This window comes from Eleginops maclovinus, chromosome 18 (assembly GCF_036324505.1).
Source record: "Eleginops maclovinus isolate JMC-PN-2008 ecotype Puerto Natales chromosome 18, JC_Emac_rtc_rv5, whole genome shotgun sequence".
Classification (NCBI taxonomy): Eukaryota; Metazoa; Chordata; class Actinopteri; order Perciformes; family Eleginopidae; genus Eleginops; species Eleginops maclovinus.
This window is the reverse complement of record NC_086366.1, coordinates 26,344,779-26,371,991: the sequence shown is the minus strand read 5'-3', so window position 1 is coordinate 26,371,991 and position 27,213 is coordinate 26,344,779. Positions and strand designations below refer to the sequence as shown.

General features: G+C 41.9%; 3 protein-coding genes across 7 annotated transcripts in view; 2 read left to right on the top strand and 1 right to left on the bottom strand.

Moving 5' to 3' along the window:
• The first annotated feature begins 3,083 nt into the window (after positions 1-3,083).
• Positions 3,084-8,331, top strand: ckmb (creatine kinase, muscle b). The gene is made up of 9 exons (XM_063907421.1): positions 3,084-3,238; positions 4,669-4,781; positions 4,955-5,051; positions 5,435-5,589; positions 5,871-6,003; positions 6,117-6,288; positions 6,746-6,869; positions 7,144-7,333; positions 7,822-8,331. The coding sequence occupies exons 2-9, from the start codon at positions 4,689-4,691 to the stop codon at positions 7,998-8,000; spliced, it is 1,143 nt and encodes a 380-aa protein (XP_063763491.1). The 5' UTR covers positions 3,084-3,238; positions 4,669-4,688; the 3' UTR covers positions 8,001-8,331.
• Positions 8,332-12,612: 4,281 nt separating this feature from the next.
• LOC134880811 (gastrula zinc finger protein XlCGF26.1-like) lies at positions 12,613-20,839 on the top strand. 3 transcript variants are annotated; one of them, XM_063907893.1, is made up of 9 exons: positions 12,613-12,902; positions 14,258-14,356; positions 14,794-14,877; positions 15,107-15,359; positions 16,407-16,474; positions 16,655-16,780; positions 17,079-17,358; positions 18,704-19,455; positions 19,748-20,839. In XM_063907893.1, exons 1-9 carry the CDS (start codon positions 12,747-12,749, stop codon positions 20,012-20,014), a joined length of 2,085 nt encoding a protein of 694 aa, XP_063763963.1. In that variant the 5' UTR covers positions 12,613-12,746; the 3' UTR covers positions 20,015-20,839. The 3 variants fall into 3 exon arrangements, with proteins under 3 accessions (XP_063763963.1, XP_063763962.1, XP_063763964.1); XM_063907892.1 differs by having other exon boundaries at positions 16,404-16,474; XM_063907894.1 differs by lacking the exon at positions 14,794-14,877 and having other exon boundaries at positions 12,614-12,902; positions 16,404-16,474.
• Positions 20,840-21,984: 1,145 nt separating this feature from the next.
• mark4b (MAP/microtubule affinity-regulating kinase 4b) overlaps positions 21,985-27,213 on the bottom strand; it is a 57,876-nt gene continuing 52,647 nt past the window's right edge. The window contains exons 16-17 of one of the 3 annotated variants that reach the window (XM_063906423.1): positions 27,162-27,206; positions 21,985-24,943 (exon numbers count right to left, since the gene is read on the bottom strand). In XM_063906423.1, coding sequence (XP_063762493.1) covers positions 24,610-24,943; positions 27,162-27,206 — 379 coding nt within the window. In that variant the 3' untranslated portion in view covers positions 21,985-24,609. Of the gene's footprint in view, positions 27,207-27,213 lie in introns of all 3 variants that reach the window. The other 2 variants (XM_063906426.1, XM_063906425.1) reach the window with 2 other exon arrangements.

Below are 27,213 nucleotides of genomic sequence, written 5' to 3'. Positions count from 1 at the left end.
GAAATATCATTAGCATAGGATGTAAAGCCCAGATATTCTGATGAGAGATAAAGAGTACCAGGCATAGAACAGAGTTCTGTGGTGCACCAAACAAAGTACTACACATTTGAAATGATCACCTGGGGATCATTGAAGGTGGGGTCATCAATTTTGAAATAAATGTAAGCTGATATTTGAAGTACACCCAAACCAATCACTCTCTCCATAGGGGTGTAGGGATGGAGGAGGTCGGTTAGGTACTGTGGAGCGAGGCCATCGAGAGACTTGTAGGTGAGGAGGAGGGTTTTGAAAGTGATCCGGGACTTGATCGGGAGCCAGTGAAGGTGGATGAGGGTGGGGGTGATGTGCTGCCATGGTTTGGTGGGGGGAGGAACTCTGGTGGCAGAGTTCTGGACATGGTGGAGCCTCTCCAGGGTTTTCCTGGGAATCCCGGAGAGGACCATATTGCAGTAGTCCAATCGGGACGTGATGAAGGCATGTATGAGCGTTTCTGCCACAGAGTCGCAGAGTGAAGGCCGGAGTCGGGAGATGTTTTTGAGATGATAGAATGCAGATTTAGTGACCGATTTGATGTGAGCCTGGAAGGAGACGGTTGTGTCCAGGATGACCCCCAGGTTGCGGACTACAGAGGAAGCAGAAATGGAGCAGCCGTCCACCAAGAGGATCAGATCTCCAACCTTCCGGAGTTGTGACTTGGGAGCCTCAACCATGAGCTCTTTTTTTTTGCTGTTAAGTTTGAGTAGGTTTGACGACATCCAGTTTTTGATGTCCTGTAGGCAGTTGACAAGGGATTGAGGGGGGGAGTTGAGTGGATGGTTTAGTGCAGGGATAGAGCTGTGTGTCATCAGCGTATGAATGGAAGTTGAGACCATGCCGGCGGATGATTTGACCAAGTGGGATTATATAGATGGTGAAGAGGAGGTGTCCAAGCACAGACCTTTGAGGTACACCTTGGTTGACAGGGGCTGATGGGGAACTGCAGTCACAGATGGTGACAAAGTGTTGTCAGTTCGAGACGCAGGACTCGAACCAGGCAAGAGTTGTGTCACTGAGCCCAAGGTGGTCAGACAGGAGGCTGAGGAGGATAGTGTGGGATATAGTATCGAAGGCTGCGGAGAGGTCCAGGAGGATGAGAATACTGATGAGGCTGGAATCAGATGTGATGAGGAGGTCGTTTGTAATTATGATGAGGGCAGTCCCTGTGCTGCGGTGGGCTCTGTGGATTAAAGTGTATTTGATCAAAATGGCAGACTCTGACTTTAAGCAGGAACCCTCAATCTGGGGATAACCTTCAGCCTGGCTGTTCTGCTGGCCTTGTATTCAGGACACAAGCTTTGTCACAAACCACTGGCCTTTTTCTCTACACATGCAACTATACTCAAACTCTGTCTTTTATTTCTCTCTGAAAAGCCACTGTGACACTCAAAGTGGGAGCACTGACACCATCATCTTACTTACACAGCTCAGAGTTGAGGCGGACCCAGGTGAGGCAACAGAGCAGACAGCAAGCGGCTAGAGCCGTGAGACTGCACCCACCTGTCCCTCGAAGCGGCCACACCCTGTTTATCATTCATACATTTAAAGCTTAATACAATTAAAACATCTGAGTTGTATTCAATTGTCCAGCTGTATTTAGCACTAGAATGTACACGTGTTTATTTCTGCTTTAAAGGTTAGCACCGTCATTCTGGGGAGAGAGAGTCTCTAGTTATTCATTTTAAGATGAATTTAGGTGCAGGGTGTGTTGAGATGGTAATAGATGATTACAATCTTTTTGTATCCTGTTGTTTAAAGCCTGAGAGTTGTTCGGGAAGCTATCTCGAAAACGGTATTACCATCTGACCTGTTGTACTGTTGTGTTTGAGGGAAACCTGATTCTCATGTTAGGCTGCTGTCTGCGTCACAGAGCGTCTCAGCCCCACCCCACAATTTATACTTACTGTCACATGATGTGGGTGGGATTTAATATCTGTCTGTGAGTGGATTACTGACGGCTATCACATTACGAGTGGGAGGGGGGTAATGATGCTGGGAATTGTACAGTAAAGACCTGAAATCAATGTCTCACAATGAGATCAGGATCTAGTAAAACCTACAGTGAGCCCAGATTAAGAAATAAACAGTATATTGGATAAAAAACGATCCCAACATCAAACATGTCAGGCAGGATATTTATTGTGATATATGAATACACAAGACACACATACAAATCACATGATGAGAAAGCTGTACACTTGTATACATTTAGATACAGACATATAAAAACACACTGGAATTTACATTTGCCATCCTGTCTTCCAAAAATGTCTTATGTTTGGACAGCCTGTTACATTGCATTACTCATGGACATTGAAAAAAAAAGTGAGCAGTAACACACACCTTCAACTTGCATACAAAGAATTCAACTTAGTAAAAATTGGCAAGTTCGAGGGGGTCAATGAAATCTAACCAGTAATGAATTTTGTAATGATGTTATCTGAGAAGTGTTTTTTCTGACTCCTTAATATGATGACAGACACAACTGAAGTTACTCTGCTTCATCCACCCATAGGGGACACTTATGAAACAGGGAGGAGAGATTCAGTACACTGTGCAAGCATGCCAACAATAGGCATATCAGAGCCACCTGCTACACTTCAACTGCCCAGTTACAAGCAAAGCTCTTGTTTTTATATTTAATGTCCTTTTATTATACTGTAGATACTGGACATTTGATATCATGATTGTTATATTCATTCAATTGCATGAAATTCATACTCTGGATCCTATGTTGCCATCGCACAGCAAGGATGTTAGCCTTCTCATTTAAATCAGTCTGCAATGTTAGTACACTGGCTAATGCATGCATTGCAAATATTTTATGAATATAAACCTGCATAATGACTTTTAAAAAATGTGTTTAATAGGGTGTATGGTGCTGCCTGTACTGCTGTCCACCTCTTCTGTCCTGCAGACTCCTCTCTGAGCAGGCAGGAGTTGAAAGGTTGGTTTGCAGCTGTTTCTTGCTTCTCGTCTCGAGTGTTATGTGAAGTTCTCTTGCCTTTTAGAAACTCACCCGGGCATAGAAGCCCCATTGTAACCAATCATATGAAGGGAACCCCGAGTGTAGTGAGCCAATAGCAACAGAGGTCCAGGTATAAATACTAAAGCCCATCATGTGGTAGAGTTGGGCATCTCCTTCATTTGGTGAACAGGATCTGATCCCGGGACTGTTACCTCTTTCTTTTCTCCTAAGCAGGTAACAAAGCCTTTTGATACATCTAAGGGAAAGATTGTGGTGGTATTTTGATTTAAAGAATGGACAGAAGCCTCTCCCTGAGTAAACCACCCGTTATCAAAATCATAGAGGAACATTTTGACCAGATATGTGTCAATCAGATTCCTCCATTGGTGAACCCTGGAGCCATGGAAACATCGTTCTATTACCACATTATTGTGTTGGATTCCTGTTAAGCTTAGCATATTCTTTCCTGAACCGGAAACTAAAATATTACTCTGATTGTTCTTCTATCGCTGCACGCTGTAGTGAAACTTCTCCTTGATGCTTTTTTTGGATATCTGCAGCACTATACTGCTGTTTAAAGGCTAGTTTAATATACAACAGTCAAGTGTCACTGAGACAGTTGTGACTGTTTGCTGTTGCTGATGCTAACAGGGCAGACCTGATGTGTGTCTTCGAATAGTTTAGGAGCGCTTGATTTAGCCATGGAACATGTGCAGCCATCTGTGAGGCATGCAACCCTTTGACCTTTTAGTGCACCAGGTGTCATCAATCAACTGCACCTCAAGCAACAGGACGGATTTTGACCTCTGACGGAGAGAGATCAGATGTTCTGACTGATTCTGCAGCTCTGTTAATTGCAAATCCAAAACAACAACTTTTCCCCAAGTAATTTATGTTACTTTCCAGTTCAACTAACTCAAATTAGACTCAGTTTGGGTAAATAATTTTTGTGGGATTTTTTGGGGTGGAAATGATTATTTTAGAGGCTTTTCAAGTTCAATTAAAATGTAGGACACAATTACTGTACAAAACCATATCTCGAGACAAAATGGGAGAAGGCTTTAAATAATTAGAGTAACAATTTGTAAGCATTGTGTGCTGGAGCCTTTTTTGACGATTTATTTAGAACCAATGTGTTTTTTCTGTCACTCATGTATTGCAGCATAGGTCGACCACTAAGTTTGCGTTATTCTGAAGCTGAACGAAGTGAGACAGAGGAGAAAATCATTCATCTCCATGTGCATGACAAGAGGGGGCCAGCTGCACTATATATAATCACAGCTGTGAGGGGAGACAGGTGGGGAGACAGTGTGAGGGGTGGGCTTCAGGAAGAAAAGCATGTAGACAGAACAGCTGAAGGCGGGGGGGGGGGAGTAGAAAGACAGTGAAATTAGAGTAGAAAAAAGTAAGACATACTGTAAAGACAGAATGAAAAGGTGTCTCCTCCTCACCAGAAGATTCATAGACAAGGCACTTGAAAAACTTGGAGAAACGGCAGAGAATAAAAATGGTATTCACCATTATTATAAATTGTAAATCTATAGTTTTCTGTTTTCTACACAATAAGGAAGAAAGTGCCTATAGATGCAGTCTCGACAAATTCTTACCAACAGTGCTATTCTTTAATATAACTGTCTTCTCCTCTTTCTCTTGTCTCTTCTCAGGTGGAGCAAGAATCGCAACCATGGCGAAGAACTGTCATAACGACTACAAGATGAAGTTCGCAACGGACGAGGAGTTCCCCGACCTGTCCCTGCACAACAACCACATGGCAAAGGTACCAAATCTACTCTGAAATTGTTGCTCAATGGCCACACAGCCTGCATAGGCATTAATAACCAAAGACTCTTTATCGTTATCGTTGCGCTGAGACACTTCATTGTCACACAGCATATTCTAAGATACATCATGTGACTTTACAAACACTGACCTGCATGTCCTCTGCTGTAGGTGCTGACCAAGGACATCTATGGCAAGCTGAGGGGAAAGTCTACCCCCAGCGGCTTCACCGTGGATGATGTCATCCAGACTGGTGTTGACAACCCTGGTAAGAAGGAGCAGGTCATCAGCGTAGAGATGAACACATGCCAGACAAACGTTTTTATAGACATAAATGAAGTGAATAACAACTATATGCAGCCAAACATGAGTTCTGAATATTTTCTGTTATGGATTGTTGCTGAAGCCCATCATGCTAGCATTCATCATTACCTCTAAGGTGACACAGGACTTTTGTTCGATCTTTTGGGTTAGGTGCTAAAGTTCTGGCAAGATTTTTAGTAAGGTTTTTTGGTATCCAAGCAGTTTTCAGCTAATGGGGTACAGGGGTATCTAACAATGTTCCTACAAAGATATCAATATTCCAAGTTAAACTATAGCTAGCTAGCATAGCATTGTTACCAATTCCCTCTTGTCCCTCTTGTTCCCAAGGTCACCCCTTCATCATGACTGTTGGTTGCGTTGCTGGTGATGAGGAGTCCTACGAGGCCTTCAAGGAACTGCTGGACCCCATCATCTCCGACCGTCACGGTGGATACAAGCCCACTGACAAGCATAAGACCGACCTGAACTTCGAGAACCTGAAGGTGAGCAGTCACGACCTGCATGATGGTATTGTTAGAGATAGATTAGAATAGAATCAGGAAGAAGGAAATGTACCTAGTGACCAGCTGCCACACCAAATGAATGACCTTTAGTTTGTTAGTTGGTTATGTCCACATCAAGGCATGGTTGAGTTTAATAACTCCAGACACTGTCAATTGTCCTACATAATAAGTACATTCACTCATAAATAAGGTTCAGTTCCTCAAACAATGGCAAGTCAATAAAAATAATGTATCTGATGTTTTTCTGTCCTTTCTCTAAGGGTGGTGATGACCTGGACCCCAACTACGTGCTGTCCAGCCGTGTGCGTACCGGCCGCAGCATCAAGGGATTCACCCTTCCCCCCCACAACAGCCGTGGCGAGCGCAGAGGCATTGAGAAGCTGTCCATTGAGGGTGAATATCAACTTAATGACAATAATCTATCAATCTGACACAAAATGTTTGTAGAAGGCATGATGTATTAGTCAGAGGCTGACTCCTTCTCCTGTCTGGTTCTATCCTTTCAGCTCTGGCCAGCCTGGAGGGTGAGTTCAAGGGAAAGTATTACCCCCTGAGCGGCATGACCGATGCCGAGCAGGAGCTGCTGATCGCTGATCACTTCTTGTTTGACAAGCCCGTGTCCCCCCTGCTGACCTGCGCCGGTATGGCCCGTGACTGGCCCGACGGCAGAGGCATCTGGTGAGAGACATTCAGACAAATAATGGAAATTAAATTAAAAAACGCATTACAAATTCAACTTTATTCCCAGATAAACAGGTTTCTGTGCCTATGTAAACTCGTAAATTCACACTCTAAACAAATCCCATCCTGGAGCTCCCATCTGACATTCCCAAGCCAACCTTTAAAACTAACACCATCTGTCTCCTTTGTCTCACAACCCTCAAATGAAAATCCCGATTATTCCTGCTTTTAAACATCTGGTAAAGTGTGTCATGAATAATTAAGCTCAGCGTGTAAAGCTGCAGCATAACTGCCCTTTACAGTTGATATCCTTTAAATCCACCAGTGTAGCTCGTATTACCCACATCACAGGGTAAATGTTAGAAATGTCCGTCAAGTGTCTGCGAGGCACTTTGTTAAACATTTCACCATCATTGTCCTACAAATGAAACTGAGCTGGATTTTCTTCCTCCAGGCATAACGACAACAAGACCTTCCTGGTCTGGGTGAATGAGGAGGATCATCTGCGTGTCATCTCCATGCAGCTGGGAGGCAACATGAAGGAGGTCTTCAGACGCTTCTGCGTTGGTCTGCAGAAGGTAATGCACAAAAACAATCACATATTTTTTTATTCAAATACAATCAAGCAGACACTTAAATATACACAATTCAACTGGGTGCGAGTTATAGCCATTTAAAATGATGCGCACTGTTTATTTTCATATAGACCTAACATGGCTGTTTAATCTTATAAGGTTTATTTTTCTTTCTTCAGTATCAACAGATAGTACTGTTTAGCATTAAGCTACATCATAGTGGTTATATTTTAACCATGATCCATTATTCATTTCCTTTATCCTCTGCACTGGTCAGATTGAGGAGATTTTCAAGAAGCACAACCATGGCTTCATGTGGAACGAGCATCTGGGTTACATCCTGACCTGCCCCTCCAACCTGGGAACCGGCCTGCGCGGTGGAGTGCACGTCAAGCTGCCCAAGCTTAGCACACACGCCAAGTTCGAGGAGATCCTGACCAGACTGCGCCTGCAGAAGCGTGGAACAGGTACCAACAAAATTACACTTAAATTGTTCGGTCTCAGAGCTTATAAACTAATATTTACAGAGAAGTGCTGCAGGTTTAAAGTTAACCTTGACTTAACACAGCTGGATGGGAAAGATAAAGTTAACAGCAATAGTAGCATTTATTATGACAAAAGGTTAGAGAAATTGAAAAACATGGATTAAGATGAGATTAATTAGATTCACTTTAGCACCTTCATGTCAGCCGGCTAGCGATTAAGCTAGCTTCCAAATTGCTAACATAAAGCAGCCAGTTTGTTTTAGGATTAGAAACCTTATAGACTTCCTGAAATGTATTATTCTGTTCGAAAACTCAATGAATGTGACAATTGATGATGGCTGGAGTGTTAAGGAAACATTGTTACAAAGCTTCAACAAGCAGGGGGCTATGGAGAGCGTACCTTTCATGTCCCTAAAAACGTGCTTGTGTTAGAAAGAGGCCTCACACTTCCCCCCTTCTTCTCCCTCCAGGTGGTGTGGACACAGCCTCCGTGGGTGGTGTGTTCGACATCTCCAACGCAGATCGTCTGGGCTCCTCCGAGGTGTCACAGGTGCAGCTGGTGGTTGATGGTGTCAAGCTGATGGTTGAGATGGAGAAGAAGCTGGAGAAGGGAGAGTCCATCGATGGCATGATCCCCGCCCAGAAGTAAATCGGAACAGACAACCAATGACTCAATGACTGTCTGTGTTTATTTTTTTACTTTGTAAAAAATGAACGGGTAGCCTCGTTGTAAAGTTATTTTACTGGTTTCGTACTGGCTACTTTCTGCCCACTTCGTTTCCATCTGCTCCTTCCGTTCTTACTTCTGATAACCTAACCTAATTTCCTGTCACTTTAACCACCTCTCTCCTCATTTGTAACATCCTGGGATCAATCCATGCACAGTCTGGTCACGGCTATATGTGCGTACCTAAAACAAATTTTTTTTTGGTTGTAAATTATATCTGGACAATTAAACTATGCCCCATGCAACAATCAAACCTTCTCTCTCGTGTTTTCTTTATTTGAAACATACATGAACAACATGTATATTACATTTGAACTTCCCTCACACACACACACACACACACACACACACACACACACACACACACACACACACACACCAGTGCTCGAATTATGTTTTTGTCTTCAAGGGGGTCTCTCTATTTTATAAAAACAAGTTGGACTCCCCGCCCCCCCCCCCCCATAACCTAACATGTCAATTAAATAGCCGCGAATAGGTGCGAATGGCGCTTTTGCGCACGGTAGACACAACTTACACACGTAACACACGCACAACAGACAGATTTTTTGGGGTTTGTTTTACAGAAATCGGTTCCATTTAATTTAAACATATTATTGATTGTCCATATTTGATTCCAATATCGCAATACATACAAATACATAGATTAAACATATTCTTTTGAATTTCAGTTTAGCTAGACTGCATTATGTAGCCTATATTGGCTTTGTCAAACAACATAGAAGAAAGCGCAACTTCAACAGACATTCTCAGCACTTGTCAAATCATGTAACCCAATGAACGCATATATAGACAAAACACTCGCATCATGTAGGCCTAACAATTCAGTTCGATGCTCTGATCATGTTTGACCGTGTTGGGCTTTACGGAAATAGATTAAACATATTCTTTTGAATTTCAGTTTAGGGACAGGCTAGACTGTGAACTGTTATGCATTATGTAGCCTATGGCTTTGTCAAACAACATAGAAGAAAGCACAAGTTCAACAGCAAACATGACATTCTCAGGACTTGTCAAATAATGTAACCCAATGAACGCATATATAGACAAAACTCACCCATCATGTAACAATTCAGTTCGATGCTCTGATCATGTTTGTTGGGCTTTACGGAGACAAAAGAGACCAACTGCCCTGCTCTCAGCTGGCTGGGGCCTGTGCCCAGGAATCCATGATGCTGATGTCCGGTGGCCACTCTTAATCCATGAGTGGACAAACGGCACGGGGTTGAATTTCTCAATAGGAGGTCCATTCAAGTCAATGAATAGCAGGGCAGTGAGGCTCGCTGCACGCAGTCCGTTCCTAGTTTTATCGTCTGTGTCATTGCAAGCCGAGAAACCCCTCTCACACTCCGCTGAGGTCGGGAGTATAGTGCGGCATGCAACGATAAGTTTCTTAAGAGTATTCCCCTGAGAACCTTGAAGCTTCCAATCTCGGAATTCCTCGATAGCCTCGGTAGAAGATTCACAGAGGAGTTTTGCGAATCTCCCCACTTCGCGCTCTCCAAATAGCATTAGGTCTGACCTCTCTGCAGGCCAAAAGTGCTGATCTAGAGGCTTGAGCATGGCAATAAGTTCACTGTCAGGAAGACGTGATCTGAGATTATCAAGGATGGACTGATAAAACTGGGGTTTATTAATCTTAGGCTGCGTTTCCCTAAGCACAACGCCTTTGAACCGACCACTTGCTATGCCTGCGCGAATCTTGGATTCCGTTTTACCGGCATCTTCTTTCATAGCAGACAGTATCTCGATGGTTTGATGGATTTGTCTGCTGCCATCCACCAGAGACGTGTCCCTTCTCTGTAGTCTCAATGAGAGCCCCTGCAGTTCACGAAGCACATCTTTCATCACTGCCAAATCGGAGAGGAAGCCAGTAGATGTCAGATGCTTGAGTAGGCCACCATACTTCGCCCTCTCCACACCGTTGCGCGAGGCATCTTCGCTGGCCATTGTAAAGTGCTGTGCCAAAACAGGAAAATCTTTCACCACAGCTTTAACTGTCCGGAAACTGCTTGCCACCCACCTGATTGTGAAGACTTTGCCTATTTTTAAAATCTGCATGTTTAGTTCCCTAGCAGCATTTTCAAGCTCCCGTGCGTTTTTGGTGGATTGGTGATACAGACTATGAAGCTTTGAAATAAAAATGTCAAAATGGTTGCACCCAGCCACAGCCTTCAAAGAATCATTAACAGCTAGTTCTAATCGGTGTGCCAGGCAATGTACATCCTGCAGTCGAGGGAAGTCTTGTTTAAGTCTTTCAATGAGTCCTGTATGCCTACCGGTAAGGACAGCGGCTCCGTCTGTGGCTATGCTGATGAAGTTCCTCTTAAGAAATTCTGCCTCTATCCCCACATTTTGAAGACTGTCTTTTAACGCATTGTAAAGAGATCCTGCATCTCCTTTTTCCAACTCAACAATGTCCAAAAACACGTTCTCTACGTCTCCATTACCTGTTACATCGCACCTCATGTAGATAATCATATAGGAGCGTCCATGCACAGTGCTTTCATCCAACGTTATGCTGATACGTGAGTCGAGTTTCAAGACATGGGAAAGTCTTCTTTTCATTTCATCTGCTATATGTTTCACAATAGCAGCACAGGAGTGATCGGAGCGGTGTGCAGGGCCCACTGTTGCACCATTAAGCTCATTAACTGTCATGATCGGCGTCATTTTGGTGTATGGCAATCTCTCTTTGGCTATAGTGTACGCCGCCCTAAATGAGCTTGATGTAACGTCGATGGCAGCCAAACTCAGCTCTACAACTTTGGTGGGCAGAACATCTTTTTGTTTTAATTCTGCTATCTCCACTGCTCTTTTATGAGCAAGGCTGTCCCGGTGCAGGTAAATCTTCTAACGTAATTGCTTTTGCAATGAGCTACTGACGGTCCCATTAACCCATGCATCCGAAAGGTGCACCCCAGTCTTTTTTTCATGGAGCAAGAGAGTTTTTGCTGCCTGGCAAGGAGCGCACCCAAGGCCACTCTCACTTGTACACAACCATGGATTTCTCTCCTTCCACGATCGCCACTGTGTGAGCCCCCAGTTCTGAGGCAGGTGGCGCAGGTGCTTCAGTTCCATATCGGTCCCGGACCCCGACCCCGTCTCCGCAGCCTCTTCTCCGTCCAATTCCTCCTCAACGTCCTCATCGTCATTGGTAAGTGTCCCAGCTAAAACATCATGATGACTGGTTGTAGCCACAACGTCCTCTGGCTCAGTAGAGTTAGGCGCCTGGCTAGAACTAGCTGTTGCTAGGCCATTTTCTGATTCTAAATCTGCAACTATTTTTGTTTTTTTAGTGGTAAAACCGAAACTGGTCAGGGCCGAATATGAATTCGGTGCAGGTGGCCTTTTTTTCGGCGGCATAACTGGCAATTACATTTAAATTTAAGATGTGTTGTTGGTCTTTACCTCAAAAGCACATTTTTATGTGATTTCTTCGGACTTGCGAGTGCTGTCAAATCGATCTTATCCAGTTTGCTCACGTAGCCTAATGGTGTGGTGGTGAAGTGCAGTATGCTGCGCTCTTGAGCGTATAAGCACGTCCGGTATTAGCCTATTTTAATGTAACGTCTTTAATGGTTGGAGACCGCAAAGGGATGGATAATGAGTGTTGTTTACGATTAAATTACAATGCAATATATGGCAGACACCTTCAGATATGAGAGACCCCCTCAAAAATGTGACTTTGTTGCTTTCATGGGTACGTACGTAATCCGAGCACTGACACACACACTGCACAAATCAAATCAGATGTTCTTTCCTTAATAAATTCAAACAATATAGGTTTACTGGGGGTTTTATATGATGTGTAGTTTGAGCTGGAATAACCAGAACATCTCCAGGTGGGAAAAACAATTATCATATATACACAATTAAATAATAAATTCCTCACTGCCGAAGGGAAGTAAATACTAAGAAAAACCCTCATGTTAACCTACAATTCATTGACTTTAAATGAAATGTTTTTAAGTTATTATCTTGTCTGACATAACGTGTTGGTTTATATCAATGTGAGTGGAGGACTAAACTGTACAAACAACTCTTTATTTACACTGTATTACAAATACTCACTATGAATAATCAAACTTCTTGATTTAGTTTCTAGAAATTCACCAACGTCAAGGCAGACAAAATGCGACGCTAACACTTCTGGTTGAATATCGACTAGAATAACTACAATCAGCTACAACAAGGACACACGTCCAGAGCAGTGAGAATCCTTTAAGAATGTCTAAATTAGCTTCAAATAAGACAAAGCATTTTATTTGCAAAACAAATGCTAAATTGTAATTTCAATAATATATTCACTATGGACATATGTCAGCATTGAGCATTTAACATTGAATACTACAGTACATTTAGCTGATTATACTAAGATACTTTTTCCATGCAGGTTTTTGAACTTTTTACAGAGTATGCTATTTTTACAAAGTGGTAATAGAGCTTTTTACTTTAGCACACATCTGATCACTGCCTCCACCGCTGAAGACTGACTGATCGTAGCAAGCGTGCTTTTATTTTGAAAAACATGAACTGGGAAGAGGATTACCATTGTTGTGCTTAGCACGAGTTTTCTTTTCCCCTAACGACAGCATTGTTATAGCAAAATCTATGTCTTTTATTACAAAATTATAGACACTGGTCAGAATGTCGGATTTGGAGGTACAGGTAGGCTCCATTTTGGAGATGATGGTAAATGCGACAGTAACAGAAATTAGTAAAGTTATCAGCGGGTCTGCGGAAAGATATGCAGAAATGTCATCATGTGAGACTGAACACACACAAGGGTCCTCCGAGGAGAAGGTACGTTTATAGTCCGGTCGGTGTGACCCGTGTCGGTAACATCCTCCGCTGTGTCGGGGCTCCCTCCTTCTCTGGCGTCTAAACAACCAGCTGAGCATAGAAATAGAAGAGCTAGCTAGCAGCTTTAGTTAGCTTTCAACGGCTAAACTTAAGTAAGTAGTTAATGTAGGACTGCTTTGCTGGGTAGAGTGCATCATTTGGCTGAAATAAGTGTAAATATGCAGCACTGCACGGTCAACCACCTAGAAAAATCCATGTTTGATCGCCATTTTGAGTTGGTTGGCAGGCCCGGGCCTATCTATCTGCTGTATGTCTAGAAGCGTTTCAGCTACAGGTTTACACAACGTGACGTTACCTGCAGCATCAACGATCAGCTGTCTATAAGCTGTAGTCATAATGACACTGAACACAGGTTTCTGAATGGAATTCAGCCATGTAAATATATATATTGTGATATTAACTAAATGCATAACACATATTATAATATATATGTATGTATGTATGTATGTATGTATGTATGTATGTATGTATGTATGTATGTATGTATGTATGTATGTATATATGTGTATGAATATATATATATATATATATATTATAATATGTGTTATGCATTTACTTAATATCACAAGTAAGGAAAAGAGATATTTTTAAAGTACAAATACCTCAATGTAAAAATATTTTGGTACAAAATTCCTTCAAAAGTCCTTCATTTAACCTGTTACTGAAGTAGAACTCGAAATATACTCAAAGTATTAGGAGAAAAGTTCTTATTTTGCACAATGACACATTTCACAATAATGTTCCTAATGGTATTGTATTAGATTATGAGTGTTTTAATATGTTCCTCACTTTAATGTTGCAGCTGATGGAGGTAGTAGTGATGCTGCTTATTTGTATTGCTTCATACATGGCGAGGTGGTTGGCGATTTTAAGCCCTCTCATAAATAACGTATAATATTTTAACTGTTAATAATACATCATTATTTATTTGCTAATTTATAGTTCGTTTATTAATATTAATTGTATCTGCATCAGCTTAAGAAGAAGAAGGAATTTCCCTTCAAGGTATTAATAAAGTATATCTTCTTCGTCTTCTTAACTAGTGACTGAAGTTATCTCACATATGTGATTTAATAAAGCAGCAGAATATGAAAATGCTTTTCAATTATTTGTCACTTTCTTAGGGTAAAGTAAGCTAAAATATTTATATGTTGGCATGGAACAAACATTTGCTCAGTTTACCAAAGTAAAACAAGATCATAACAATATTGTTTTATTAGTTTATGTCCTATACTCTTTCACTATACCCCTCTAAAATGTATCAGAAGATTTGTAAGTGTCTGATGTTTCCGCAGGTGATCCAGCTCAGCGTCTTCATGATGTCTCTGGCTCGAGAAGCTGTGGAGAAGATCTGCCAGCTTTACCTCGACTGTTCCTCTCTGCTGCAGCTGGAGGTACGTCACTCAAACTGTTTACCAACAGTTCCAAAGCAGTAAAACTCAGTAAAAAAGTGATGTAAAGACTGACATTTGATAAACTGGAACCATGTTTTGGGGCATTTGTGATCTGAGAAAAGTTTCTGTTGATTGACTTATCGATAAACCGTCTCAGTGCTTCTTTGCTAAAGATTTCCCACAATACTGGCCATACAAGTTTCGATTCTGATTTTGGATAATATCAACAATTCAAAAAGAAATCTCAGCAGGAGAGAAGAAACTGTTTAAACTAAAATGTATTTGATTTAGTTATTTTCTTTGTCACTTTACAAATGTTACATAATGATCAGTATGTTTGAATTTAGAAGACATTGACATGTTGACAGTTGTTGAAGGAGTGCCCTTCAACATCTAAAGTGCGCCCTTCAACATCTAAAGCTTCTGTTATGTTTTAGCAATACCACATTTCAGGTCAAGATAACTCAGCCTTCAAGTTTACAATGACCGTCAAAATGAGGAGAAACATTCTTGAACCTACGGTATGACTTAGTATCTTAAAACATGAGAACTGTTATCTCTTTATCATTACTTAGAGAACGTTTGTTATTAAAGTAAATTATATGATCTTTTTTGATCACAAAGGATTTTTAATTTATTTTATTTTACTGGCAGAAATGGGCTTCCATACATGGAAAACAGATGACATTAAAGTCCTCACATTCCATTAGTCCTGATATCTTGTTAAAACACCTGGGTCTGTCTCTGTAGCTCACACAGGGGGTTTCAGAGATGGAGGACCTGCGGAGGAGACTGAAGGAGGCTGAGACGGAGCTAAAGTTGGTGCTGGAAGGCAGCGGAGGCCAAAAGGAGGCAGAGGAGCTGACAGAAGAGCTGTCGGAGGAGCTGATGGAGGAGCTGGCGGAGGAAAGCGGCATAGAGAAGGAGGACAGGAGGGCTCAGAATAACGGAGAGGCAGGAGAACCTGTGCAGAGCCAGCGCTCGAGGAGGAAGCGTCGCAGAGGTGAGTACTGTAGCCTCACTGTCTGGTTTTATTCATGAGACACTGCAGCTTTGTTGTGATGCGTTTTCAACTTTATGACACGTGTCGAAATGTAGCTCACCTTTTGCAAAAAGTGTACATTTTGGCCTAAATGCGGAAGGGAAACAGCTGTACAAACTGTGTTTGTTTGAGGTACTGATGCTTTTACTTTATGGTTTTACTCCACTACAATTATTTAATAGTTTTAGTTATACAGATTCAGATTATCAATCTAAACTTAAAATCAACTAATATATTTTTAGGATTTGAATGCAGAATAACTTACTTATAACAGAATGTTCTTACATGCAGCATTGTTACTTTATACATACCGTAATTTCCGGACTATTAAGCGCACCTGAATATAAGCCGCACCCACTGAATTTTTGGAAAATATGTATTTTGTACATAAATAAGCCGCACATGTCTATAAGCCGCAGGTGCCTACCGGTATTTCCTTTTCCAACTGCCAGATCGATCGCCTTCAACTTGAAAGCTGCATCATATGCATTTCTCCGTGTCTTTGCCATGATGAGGGTGACAAAATGACTACCGTAATCAGAATGATGGGAAGTTTGAGCACGCTCGATTTACGTCACCTTATGTGACGGTGCTCAGTTTTTTGTCTATTTTTTTTCAAAATCCCATTTTGGCGGTGAAGCTTGTGAAAGCGGGAAAATCAAAATTAGCCGCGTCATTGTATAAGCCGCGAGGTTCAAAGCGTGGGAAAAAAGTAGCGGCTTATAGTCCGGAAATTACGGAGCTTCTTCCCCCACTGCACCGATGTACAGAACAGTAACTTTAATTCATGTGTTGTCGTCTTTTTTTAATAACCTGTACATTCTCCTGAACGGTTTTTGTTTTGTGTTTTTATTTCCACTTAACTTTGACAGTATAGGAAGTTTTCACATCCACAATATATCTCTGTACCGCTGTTTGAGCAGCCTCCTGCTGAACAGTTCTTTAAACGTATTGTCTGATGAACAGAACAGAAAGACTGAGCCCCCCCCCTCTGAATGTTCACAGTAGGTTCTAGCAGAGATGCTGGAGTGCAGAGGTCCCCTATAATCCACCTGTGGAAAGGCAGAACATATGAGGTAAAGTGCTGTCTTCTTGATGTAGGTGTTCTGACAATCTTAATTTCAGCTGGGCTTTATATCGGTCTCCCTCTATCGTTTCTTAAGTACACAAATGGTGTGTACAGGGTGTTCATATATCTTTATTATAAGTTACACAGACACCATGTTTTGACTCGTGTCCGTATTTTCTCCTCTCAGGACAGTGTCCAACCGGTGATAATAAAGGAGGAAGGCTTGGAGGCATTGGCGGACCAGGCGTCCTCTGACTCCGGTCAGTACAGAGAAGATCCGTGCCAGGACAACGACGACGACCCAGACTACCAGGTGGTTTTGACAAATCCCTAATTCATTCTGTTTGTAGTTTTAATTGTCTTCCCAGAATTTTGAGAGTTTGTGTTCCCCTTTATAAAGTAAAGAACTTTACATACATAGTCCATCTTTTCAAAATGATGAAGGGACTTTTAATTGCCCCTAAGTGTTAATGTAGCAGCTTGAGAATATCATGAACTACACCTGTTAATGGATCCTACTACATTGCCAGTGTAGGCAGCACACCTCAAACAGTAAAGGCGCAGTGGGTTAGGAGGCAATGAATAAAGAGTTCCTTCATTTTTTCTGTTAGATGGAGCCAGATGATCCAGATGACGGTGACCCGGGATTAACTACCAGACCTAAACGTGTTGTTAAGCCAAAGTCCCTTCGAGGTAGAGTGAGGAAGGAGAGTCAGAACCAGCAGCCTTTGAGCTGCAAATTCTGCAGGAAGACATTCACCAAACTGCTGCACCTGAAGGCTCACCAGGCCGTCCACGGGACCAGCACTGAGAAGCCTTTCCGCTGCTCTCAGTGCGGCAGAGGCTTCTCATTCCAGCGCAGCCTCAACGCTCACATTCTGCTTCATACAGGTGGGGGCAGTCATCGAGCTGCTGGACTCCTCTGAAGCGTAAACCAATGGAACGCCTTGAACCTGCATCTTTCAAATGAGCAGCAGGGGGCATCTCACTAGCTGCAGATAAAAGTCCAGAAGAAAATGAGCCAAACTTCTGACATGATTTATTACTTTACTCTGTAAACATTTACTGATGAGTTCATGCTCTTAAGTGCTGGTTTACACGTTTTCAAAAGAGCATGAGGATTATTTTGTAAACTACAGTCCCATTTAGAGTAAAATAGGCTGTGTATACTTTAGGGAAGGGCCACATACAGAAACATATAAGAAGAGCTGGACCCCTAGAGGTGAGATATCATGAGCTAAGTTATAAGTTAACAAAATCAATCAAACGTAGGTAAATTATGCCTGATATTTGAATATGCTTAATGAAAAAACACTGCCTATCACAGATCTCCGTAGGGTTTAATTTTTTTTCTTTGTCAGCCTTAAAACAGAAGCCTCAGATTGCTTCTCTATTTGCCTCCCCATCACAGCCCTGTTTAGGGTCGGACAATAAGGGGAAAAAGGAAGGATATATCTCAAGCTTGTTATGCAAATAAGTAATGGGCTTTTTTTTTATCAACTAAGGTTTGTTAGAAAACGTTTTCATCTTTAATTGACTGAATTTATTTGAAAGGTGGGCTTCTTAACACATGATTTCTGCTGTGTAATATGTTTGCATTTATATCTTAGAAGTACAATGCAAGAAAAGTTTGTGGGCCATATTACATTATACTTTTAGAAGTGCCACAGTTGGCCCCCGGGCCGTAGTTTGGACACCCCTGCTGTTGGGCTACCTTGTGATAGACAGGTCGCTGCTGCAGTGTCCTGGTGTTGTCTGTGAAAAGGTCAAAGTTTAAAGACAAAAAACATAATGTGTTTTCAGTAAAGGAAATGTAATCAAACAATGTTTGTTGCCCGAAAAATATCTTCATCAACATTCAGTCTGGTTCCAAAAAAACAATATGGTGACTGCTAAAAGGCCAAACTAGAGGCTTCCAAACTGTGCCTTTATAAAGATGATGTTGAGGCAAATCCACATTAACACACATGGAAACATATTTAGCACTTAGAGATTCATTTTTCTTTCAGCTAGCTGGTTTATTAAAATGGGGGTCAATGAGTAAAATGAGACAAAACCATACAGTATAGTGCCATAAATCAGAAACAACCAGCTAAAAGGGGCTAAAACTCACTAGAGATGCTGACCCGGTGATTACTGTCTATAAATGTTTATTGGGGAGCTTTGGAAAGCATACAGTATAACCTTTGACAATGTCCTTCTGTTCATTTTACCGAGTCATTGCTCCCCTCTACAGGTGAGAGACCCCACACCTGTGATGTTTGTGGGAAGGGCTTCACTCTCAAGCAGCTGCTGAGGAACCACCAGCGCCTGCACGCCGAGGTCCGGCCGTTTCGCTGCGAGCAGTGCGGTAAGAGCTTCTACCGAGCCCACGGCCTAAAGATGCATCAGATGGTCCACACGGGGGAGCGGGCCTACGACTGCCAGTACTGCAGCAAGAGCTTCACCATACAGGGAAACCTGCAGCGCCACCTGCGCATTCACACCGGGGAGAAGCCCTTCAGGTGTGAGACTTGTGGCAAGAGCTTCAACCAGGCGGACACTCTGAAGGGCCATCAGCGGATACACACCGGGGAGCGTCCCTTCAGCTGCGAGACCTGCGGCAAGTGTTTCATCCAGAAGAGTGCCTTGAAGATGCACCAGAAGACTTCCCACTCAGGCTCCAGGGAGAGGTCTCTGGCCTGCGTGGCGTGCGGCACCGCAGTGACCTGTGTGGACTCGCTGCGCAAACACCTCCAGACCCACGCAGCGACCATCCCCTGTACGTGTGTGATCTGCGGCCGGCGGCTCAGCTCCATCACAGACCTGCGCTCGCACCAGCAGCACCACACCGTGGACCGGCCGCACAGCTGCGGGCTCTGCGGTAAGAGCTTCAAGTCGTCCAGCTACCTGAAGATTCACCTGAAGACGCATAGCGGGGAGAAGCCCTTCTCCTGCGACACCTGCGGACGCATGTTCACACAGCACAGCAGCCTTAAATCCCATCAGGTGGGTCTGCACTAGGTAACCTGAAGAAACATCCCCCTCCATCAGTCTGCTGTGATATGTTGTCTTAAAGGAGCCCTTTATGCTTTTGGGGTTTTCCTCTCCTGTATTGCATGTAAATGGTCTGCAATGGCTACATCCCTGTGTTTCCTGGTGCTGGCTGAGTTAGAATTAGTAACATGTCTCGCATGAAGCCCGATATGATGTAAATCTGCATTCATGATTTCACAATTATAAATCTTACATCTGAAAATGAATTCAGTTACAGTCTTTCTTCTTGTCTTCCTCTCCAAAGGTTGTCCACACGGGAGAGAAGCCGTTCAGCTGCGACACATGTGGGAAGTGTTTCAGCAACACGGGAAACCTGAACAGACACCAGCGCATCCACACCGGGGAGAAGCCATTCAGCTGCGACACGTGCGGCCGCAGCTTCAACCAGGGAAACAGCCTGAAAGCACACCAGCAGATACACACCGGGGAGAAACAGTTCATGTGCGACAAGTGCGGGAAGAGTTTCTCCTATCTGAGGAACCTGAAGGACCACAAGTGTTTCTACGTCTAAAGACTAAACTGTGAAGGGAAGGATGAAATCCCTGAACCTAGGTGCTTTTGGTGAATATATAGTTTGGTTTTGCAGATTCCAACCTCGACTAAAGTGGTGAGGATAAATGCAGTGTGGAGTTTGGATTAGTAAAAATGTTATCAGCCTTAAATTGAAGTTGAAGAGCACCATTATAAAATCAGCTCAAATGATTTGAGGCTGGGTACTGCTGAACAACGAAGAGTATAACAGACACTTTCTTTAAGCTGTGTAGGCCTTAGAAAACTCTTTCTATAGTACTACACTTTTGGTCTCAGCTTAATTAAAACATTTGCCGGCAGTTTTCACATTCCCCAGTTTCACTAGCTCTCGATATTATTTGTTTGAACAGATGGACAACCCGTGAGTAAATGTGTAATCTGTGAATTTAAAACACTGCACATTTTTTTAGAGTTTAAAAATGTTTCTTTGCATTTGTGGGGATTTTACATCTACAGATAACACAAGTACACACTGACTGCCAATGTGTTGACACAAACAATAGTGGGATGAATCTATCTAAAAACAATCTTACCAGCCACAATTAAAAGCAGTCTTTTGCCGACAGATGTTGAATTGCAACCCTGATTAAAGCTAAAAAAGTGTGACTGACATTTATTGTAATATCAGGATTTTTTAACACCCTTTGACTTTTGGAAACAACACTGTCTTGTGTGCAGTAGAAGAGCCAATGGGCTGGCTGAGAGACCCGAACAGTGATTTTGTAAGTATGTGTCATCCCCAACCTCTCTTGTGGAGTGGATATTTTTTACAAAATTGTCAAACTGATAAACATTGTTATTTAAATCTTGTGAGCTTTTTCTTTAATTGCTTTAATAATGCATCGGAGAACTTAAAAGTATTTGAAAGGTTTATTTTTGACTGGTTTAGAGGACAACCTTGAAAACCTTAAATCTAAATCTTAATGCCACAATGAGCCTTTACTTCAAAATGCAATCTGTACGATTTATTTTTACTACCAAATAATACATTCTCATATCCACATTCAATTCCTTAGCTCTATATTTTATTGTAAATTAAATCATTAAGTTAACATTTTTTCAACATCTATCTTAATATTGCACTTTTGCGAAATAAATCCAATGCACATTTGCCATTTGATTTGCACCATTACAGTACATAGAGACTAAACAGAGAGCAGACATAGAAAGCGAGAGCAGGAAGAGAGTTAGAGAACCCAACGGCACCACAGAGGATGTCACGGTATGCCGAGAGCTAGGAGAGATATTGTGATCAGCTTCAGCATTTCTAGACGAAATGAAAGAGATGAGCCACTTGCAGCCTTTGGAATGCATTGATCTTGTAACAGAGTGGGAGACTGAGCTGCCTGAGAAAGTGGTGTATCCTTAGTTAGGGGTGAGGAAGAAGAGGAGAAGAAGCACAAGGGCCGGTCCCCGAGCTTATCACTGTGCGTGTTGACCCAGCGGCTGATGTAGAGAACAGGTACAGGTTGCCAGAGAGCCAGCAGAGATTACAAAATGTCCTGCCTTGAAATATTCAGTAAAAAAGGGAAATATTTTTAGAACTAAAATATGCAAAAACTAAAATTGACCTTTCCATTTTTAAAGAAAAATAAGATAATACACATAAGACTTAGTCATAAATATTGCAATTAGTGTTTATCACTTTTTTGGTTTCTTTTTGCGGGTTTGTGCTTCCACACATTATTTTATAGTGTTGGTGGAAAGTGAGATAGTCTCTCCCTCACTTCTTTAACGAGAGGTTTAAGGGTCAATTCCTGGCTTTAGTGTTAAAGTTCAAATTAGCTACTGTTGTGTTAGCATGGTGAAGAGTGTAGTTGTGATGGTTACACTCAAAAGCTGGGGGATACATCATGTCAACAAAGCGAGGACCTGTGTTGGCAGGGAATGATGGAAGGCCGCAATAGAGACAAAATCCATAACACAAGAAATAAAGACACTGAAATGAAAGAGGTTGAAAGTCTTTATTTTTGTGTCACACATTGTTTCCTAGGAGACATGCAGGATTGCAGGTCGATCATTTCCATAATTTCAGCCCATAAGTTAAGTTTTCTTGATAACAGCAACGGCTTTAAACACACTATACAACAGAACTGTAGCCTTAAAGCACGGCCCTAACTGCATCTACAGAACAGGTTCAGAGTGAAGCCCAGTGGTAACAGAATGAAGAAAAATAAAATATCTAGCCCTAAATCACAGCTTCACATTTTCAGACAGTCATGGATACCTGCTGCGGCTAAAACCTCCCGTTCACATTCCTGTAGACCTCACAGCCGTAAAGATCCAAACTCTGCTGTTCATCCAGCACTTCCTGCCACTGATCAGTTGCTGCATACTTTAAAAGTACAAGTTAGAATTGCTTGGCATTGCAGAACAACAATACAAGTACAACAACCTTTGGGTCTTGGAGTCATCAGTGTGAGTATATGATCAATGGAGCACGCTGTGTATTTTAGTTGAAGTGTTTTTATTAAAGAGTGTTTTTATAAAAGAGCATCTTATTTTTCAAAGATCTTATCTTAAACCTTCATCACGTTGCATGCTTTTAATTGATTTTCTGCAGGAAACTGATTTGTTAACAGTCAAACATCTCGTACAGTCATACTGGAATTTATTGGTCTATTGTCAAACAGGTCTCAGCAGTGCTGCAGCCTGATTGGTCGATGAAGGGTAAGGTTAGTATGGCTGAGGTTAAGAACTTACATTTTTAGATTTTTATGTACCTCAGTTTCCTTTATCTGACTTTGTTACGTCACTGAGTCCAGATGGCCGTCCTGCAGCTGTCACTGCAGCGGCTTTCACTGGGAGAAGAGTGAGAGGCCAAATCGTGCATAAAGGAAGGACATTCAGAATGTCAATCATGGGATTTAAATGTGTGAGACGGTGTGAAATTAATTAAAAACAGACATTGCGGTACAATGCATTCCTTGCTAAAAAGCAAAAACAAAGTGCTCAATGAATTTGAACCAAATATCAAATAAAAAATAAATAAACAAAGAGCCCTGTGGAGTTTCCAGTCAAGCTTCTCAGGTGTGTGGCTGTATTGCACTACATTTGAGGAAAGGGATGGCGGTGGCGTTCTGACTGATTTGTTCTACCACTAAAACTAAGATCTTAATTTATTCTACACCAGTACGAGCTACTGTAATCAGTGTGGGAAAGGAAGGAGGTTTCTGGAAGAATAGATGAATCTATAAAAAGCTTTTAAAAAGGTCCGCTTTAAAAAGTACACTTCCTTTACTTAACCGTTTCACAAGAAACAAGTAAAGGCTTTTTAGCTTCATGTTGGATCAGGTTTAAAAGGAAAGTGAATTTTTTGTAACAGTTCTATCTCAACAGATAAACACTGGAACCGGTCAAGAAAAAAGCAATGCTATTTGACCAGTATTGAATTTAAAACATTTGTAAATAATTTGTGGCACATAATTAGCATTATCAGTTGTCTTGGCACTCAGTGAAAGCATTAGGATATGTGCCTGGAATTTATTTTGCTTCATTTAATCGGTAGACAATTAATTTCTTAAATTTAAAAACCTGCTTTTCTTAACTAAATTGTCTTAACCTGCTGAGTTGAAAATAATGTAAGTGGCTATTGTTTTCCCCTGTGTAGGTCAAATAAAAACAATAACAGTGCCTACTAATCACACATTGCATTCTAAACCAACAAAATGTTGTGTCATTTGACATTTTTGTAGAGTATTTTTGCTTGTTAATAAAGGTAGCATGGGACAAAACATTGGGCAAAGTATAATAGATGTAAATGGCAAAGCATAATGATCAGTTTATCAAGTAGAACACTTCAGAGGGGTCCTGATATCAGCTCCACTGGCAGCCCTCCACACAGCAGAGCTCAGTGTGGAGAGCTGGCAGAGAGGGAACGCTGGAGCAGAAATGGTCAAAACAAACATCAAAATCCCAACTGAGCACTAACTGGGAGTAATGTATGGGCAGACAGGCTGTGATGCTTCATTCAATCCGTCACTAGTCTCTGTATTTCTGCATGTCTCCCTCTAGAGGCCGGTGGTGGGACTGAGACCTCACTTCTGAAATATGTCTGCTCCCGACAACAGATGTCTAACTTCTGCCCATTTAGAAAAAGCTTTAGAGAGGGAAAATAAACTTAAAACACAAACATTAAACATCTCTTAAAATAGCAGCTCTTTAAAAAGGAATGATGACAACAAATAAGGTACAATAAGAATAACATGTCACTCTCCATCATTCTCAGCAACATCCTGACATCAAACATGAATTTGTGATAAAAAATTAAAAGACTCCATGGGCTCACATAATATGGAGGAAGTGTGTTTCAAGCAGGGGTCATAGGTCACAGACAGCTCCAATGTCAAAGGTCATCATAAGTCTGCCGATGGCAATCTGTCCGTGCATCCGTTTGTCTGGCTGTGATTGGTGGCAATCAGAGGAAGAGGGTCTTTGGCGGAGGCGAGGCATCTTTAGCCGCATCAGATGAGGCGGAGCCCAGGGATGAAGAGGAGGAGGCGACCTTCCTCTTCATCCCTCCTCTTGTATCAACCTGTCCTGTCTGTGATCGAGCCGCCCCGCCTCCTGTAGCCCTCAGAGCTCCAGCTCTTTGGACACTTTGGTGGCGATGTCTCTAAAGGCTAACGGCGCCCCCCACAGGCGCTTGAACCTCACCCCGCTGCTCTGGCCCAGACTGCTTGGCAGCTGGCAGACCTCGGCCTCGAAAGCCACGCGGGCGCCGGCTGCTCCATGGGTGCAGGACAGGAGGAAGGGCCCGGCCAGGTGCACCTGGCAGCCGCAGCCCTGCGCCGCCTCACGCAGCGCTAGCACCACCTCGGCCGGGTCCCGAGGGCTCCGCACCCTCACATCCCATCCGCATCGGGGGGTCCGGGGCTCTGCCGCCTTCTGATGCCCAGATAGATGGCGACTGGAAGTGGGGGGGATGGGAGGATGAAAATAGAGGATGGAATGGGAAATGTAGGAAGATTTAAAAGAAAAGAGACGGAGAGGAAGGTGTGGGGTTAACAGCAGGAGGGTGGAGGGTTAGAGGTTTGGGTAGCAGGAGGTCAGATATGAGTGAAGGAGCAGGAGTTCAGGAGGATGGGGAATGAATGAATGAATGGGTTTTCAGTGTAAGTGAGATGAATGAGTGATGAGAATGTATGGTTGTGTGAATGTGTGAGTGGTAAGGGAAAGGGGGAGGAGAAGAAAATAGATTAATATCATACATTATTGGATTTTTATACCTCTACATAGAAATCTAGGTCACAGGGAGGTACTTTCTAGCCTCAAATCTCTTTGTATTCTATAAAACCCACCTTAAAATGTATTGTTCATGTAAGGGATGTAAGGCAATCTATGGTTAATAACACATTTATATGTTTCTTGAATGAGATTAATGAAGTCTATGACAAATACATTGATAAAATCACACCAAACACTACTGGAGAATAAAATAAATTGATTAACACAATAAAAGATCATTTCATTCAGGTGACACGTTGACGCACATGTCTATAACGCGTTAAAAAATATCCCTGTAATGCCTTATTATACACATGTATACATGTATTTATAAGGCCTCAGCAATAGTCATGATGCCTTATATGACAATAAAGCATCATTAAGTATTTCATGATGACTTATAGGATCATGAATGTATTTCAAGTGTGTTTTTAATGCGTTATAGACATTATGTATTTATTTCTCTTTAAATCAAAAGGTTCTACCTGCAGGGAGCATCTACCACATAGGACCCACAGTCTGTTAGCTACTGTTAGCTACCGTTAGCCTGCTGCTGTTTACCTGCTGACCGTAACCTGAGACTGACACTGGGCTGAAGCAGCTGAGGCTGAGAGGAATTACACAGACCTTTAGTAACATATGGATAAACTGACACTGAGAACCCTGGAAAACATAGTATTAATGAGAAGGCAATACCAATGTAGGTTTTGTTAATGCTTTAGTTGCATGTAACCCATAAATGAAAAATAAATATAACTGAGTAAGTAAAAAATGTGTCTTTTTATGGTTAACGTCTGTAACAGTATTGTGTCTAATCACTGTCTCTAGCCATAGAAATATAGCATGATACATGAATAGTTATAACTTTTAATTTGAATTAAAGTTCATATTGAATATTGATAATCAGATTTTCAATCTTTCTTTCTTGCCTGAAGGTAATGGGTAATAATGATTATCCTATTATGGCAATTACTGTATATGATGTTGATGTTTCTTGCTTTAACATGATCTACAGAGAGATCTGAGCAGCGGTAGCGGTCCACACAGTGGGCATTCTCTGAGTGAACACACTCCAATCCGTTTTACTGGATTTCCTGGTGTCCTCACCAGATGCAAGACAAAAATGTAATCAAAAAAATCACCAAAAAAAAAAGGTAGCATGGTTCAGGATCTGTGCTGTAAACGTAATCCAGTTCCCGTGTTGGATCACATGAGTAAGTGTGACTCTGACGTCTTGTAGACTTTTGACGTCACAATGTCACACCTAAGAATGAAAACATGTACAGCTGCAGCGCGGACACAACGTTCTCTGGACAAAGTATATCCTTAAATTCTTTTTACTTTGAGCTAAATGTCAACAATTAAAGTAAAGTGTATTTGCCTTACACTTACAGTCGGGTAGAGAAGGAAAATGTTTTGCTTACTAATAACTCTCTAATGTCTGTATGGTAAGTAGCTGGAGCCTGCAGCTTGTTAGCTTAGCTTTACTAATTCTGAACAGAGGAAGGTATACTGTAGCGATATTTTTGCGTAAAACTTTGTGTCAACACATGTACTCAATCTATTCTTATATAAATGACTTATCAAAGACAAATTTAACTTTTTGGGAACAATAGCTTTTTAAATCTAATAGATAGTGCGAGTTGTGTCAAAACAAAAATGATAGAAATGTGCTGAAAACTGTCTTAATAGATAGAAAGATTAACTTAATAATAAACTATAATCTATGTTATCACAATATTCATCTTATCGCAAACTGTTCAAAACTTAGTAATATCTGATTTAGACTTCATGTAAATTGATTCGTAAACGCTGAAGAGCTGGCTACACTACTCACTCCGATCATTTAAGATTATTCTATCTGGTTGTCAGTGTCGGAAGAAACTTAAACGTGGACTCACCTTGGGACCGGAGATCTGCTGATTCTCTCAGGTTCGTCTGTGACCCTCAAGA

What these genes read in the sequence shown, in the direction of transcription:
- ckmb (XM_063907421.1), top strand. Translation starts at nt 4,689, where the DNA reads ATGGCGAAGAACTGTCATAACGACTACAAGATGAAGTTCGCAACGGAC. An exon ending in GACTGGTGTTGACAACCCTG is followed by an intron (nt 5,052 to 5,434) that starts GTAAGAAGGAGC and finishes CTTGTTCCCAAG; the next exon opens with GTCACCCCTTCATCATGACT. An exon ending in TGAACTTCGAGAACCTGAAG is followed by an intron (nt 5,590 to 5,870) that starts GTGAGCAGTCAC and finishes CCTTTCTCTAAG; the next exon opens with GGTGGTGATGACCTGGACCC.
- LOC134880811 (XM_063907892.1), top strand. Translation starts at nt 12,747, where the DNA reads ATGTCGGATTTGGAGGTACAGGTAGGCTCCATTTTGGAGATGATGGTA. An exon ending in AAGGGTCCTCCGAGGAGAAG is followed by an intron (nt 12,903 to 14,257) that starts GTACGTTTATAG and finishes ATGTTTCCGCAG; the next exon opens with GTGATCCAGCTCAGCGTCTT. An exon ending in GAAACATTCTTGAACCTACG is followed by an intron (nt 14,878 to 15,106) that starts GTATGACTTAGT and finishes CTGTCTCTGTAG; the next exon opens with CTCACACAGGGGGTTTCAGA.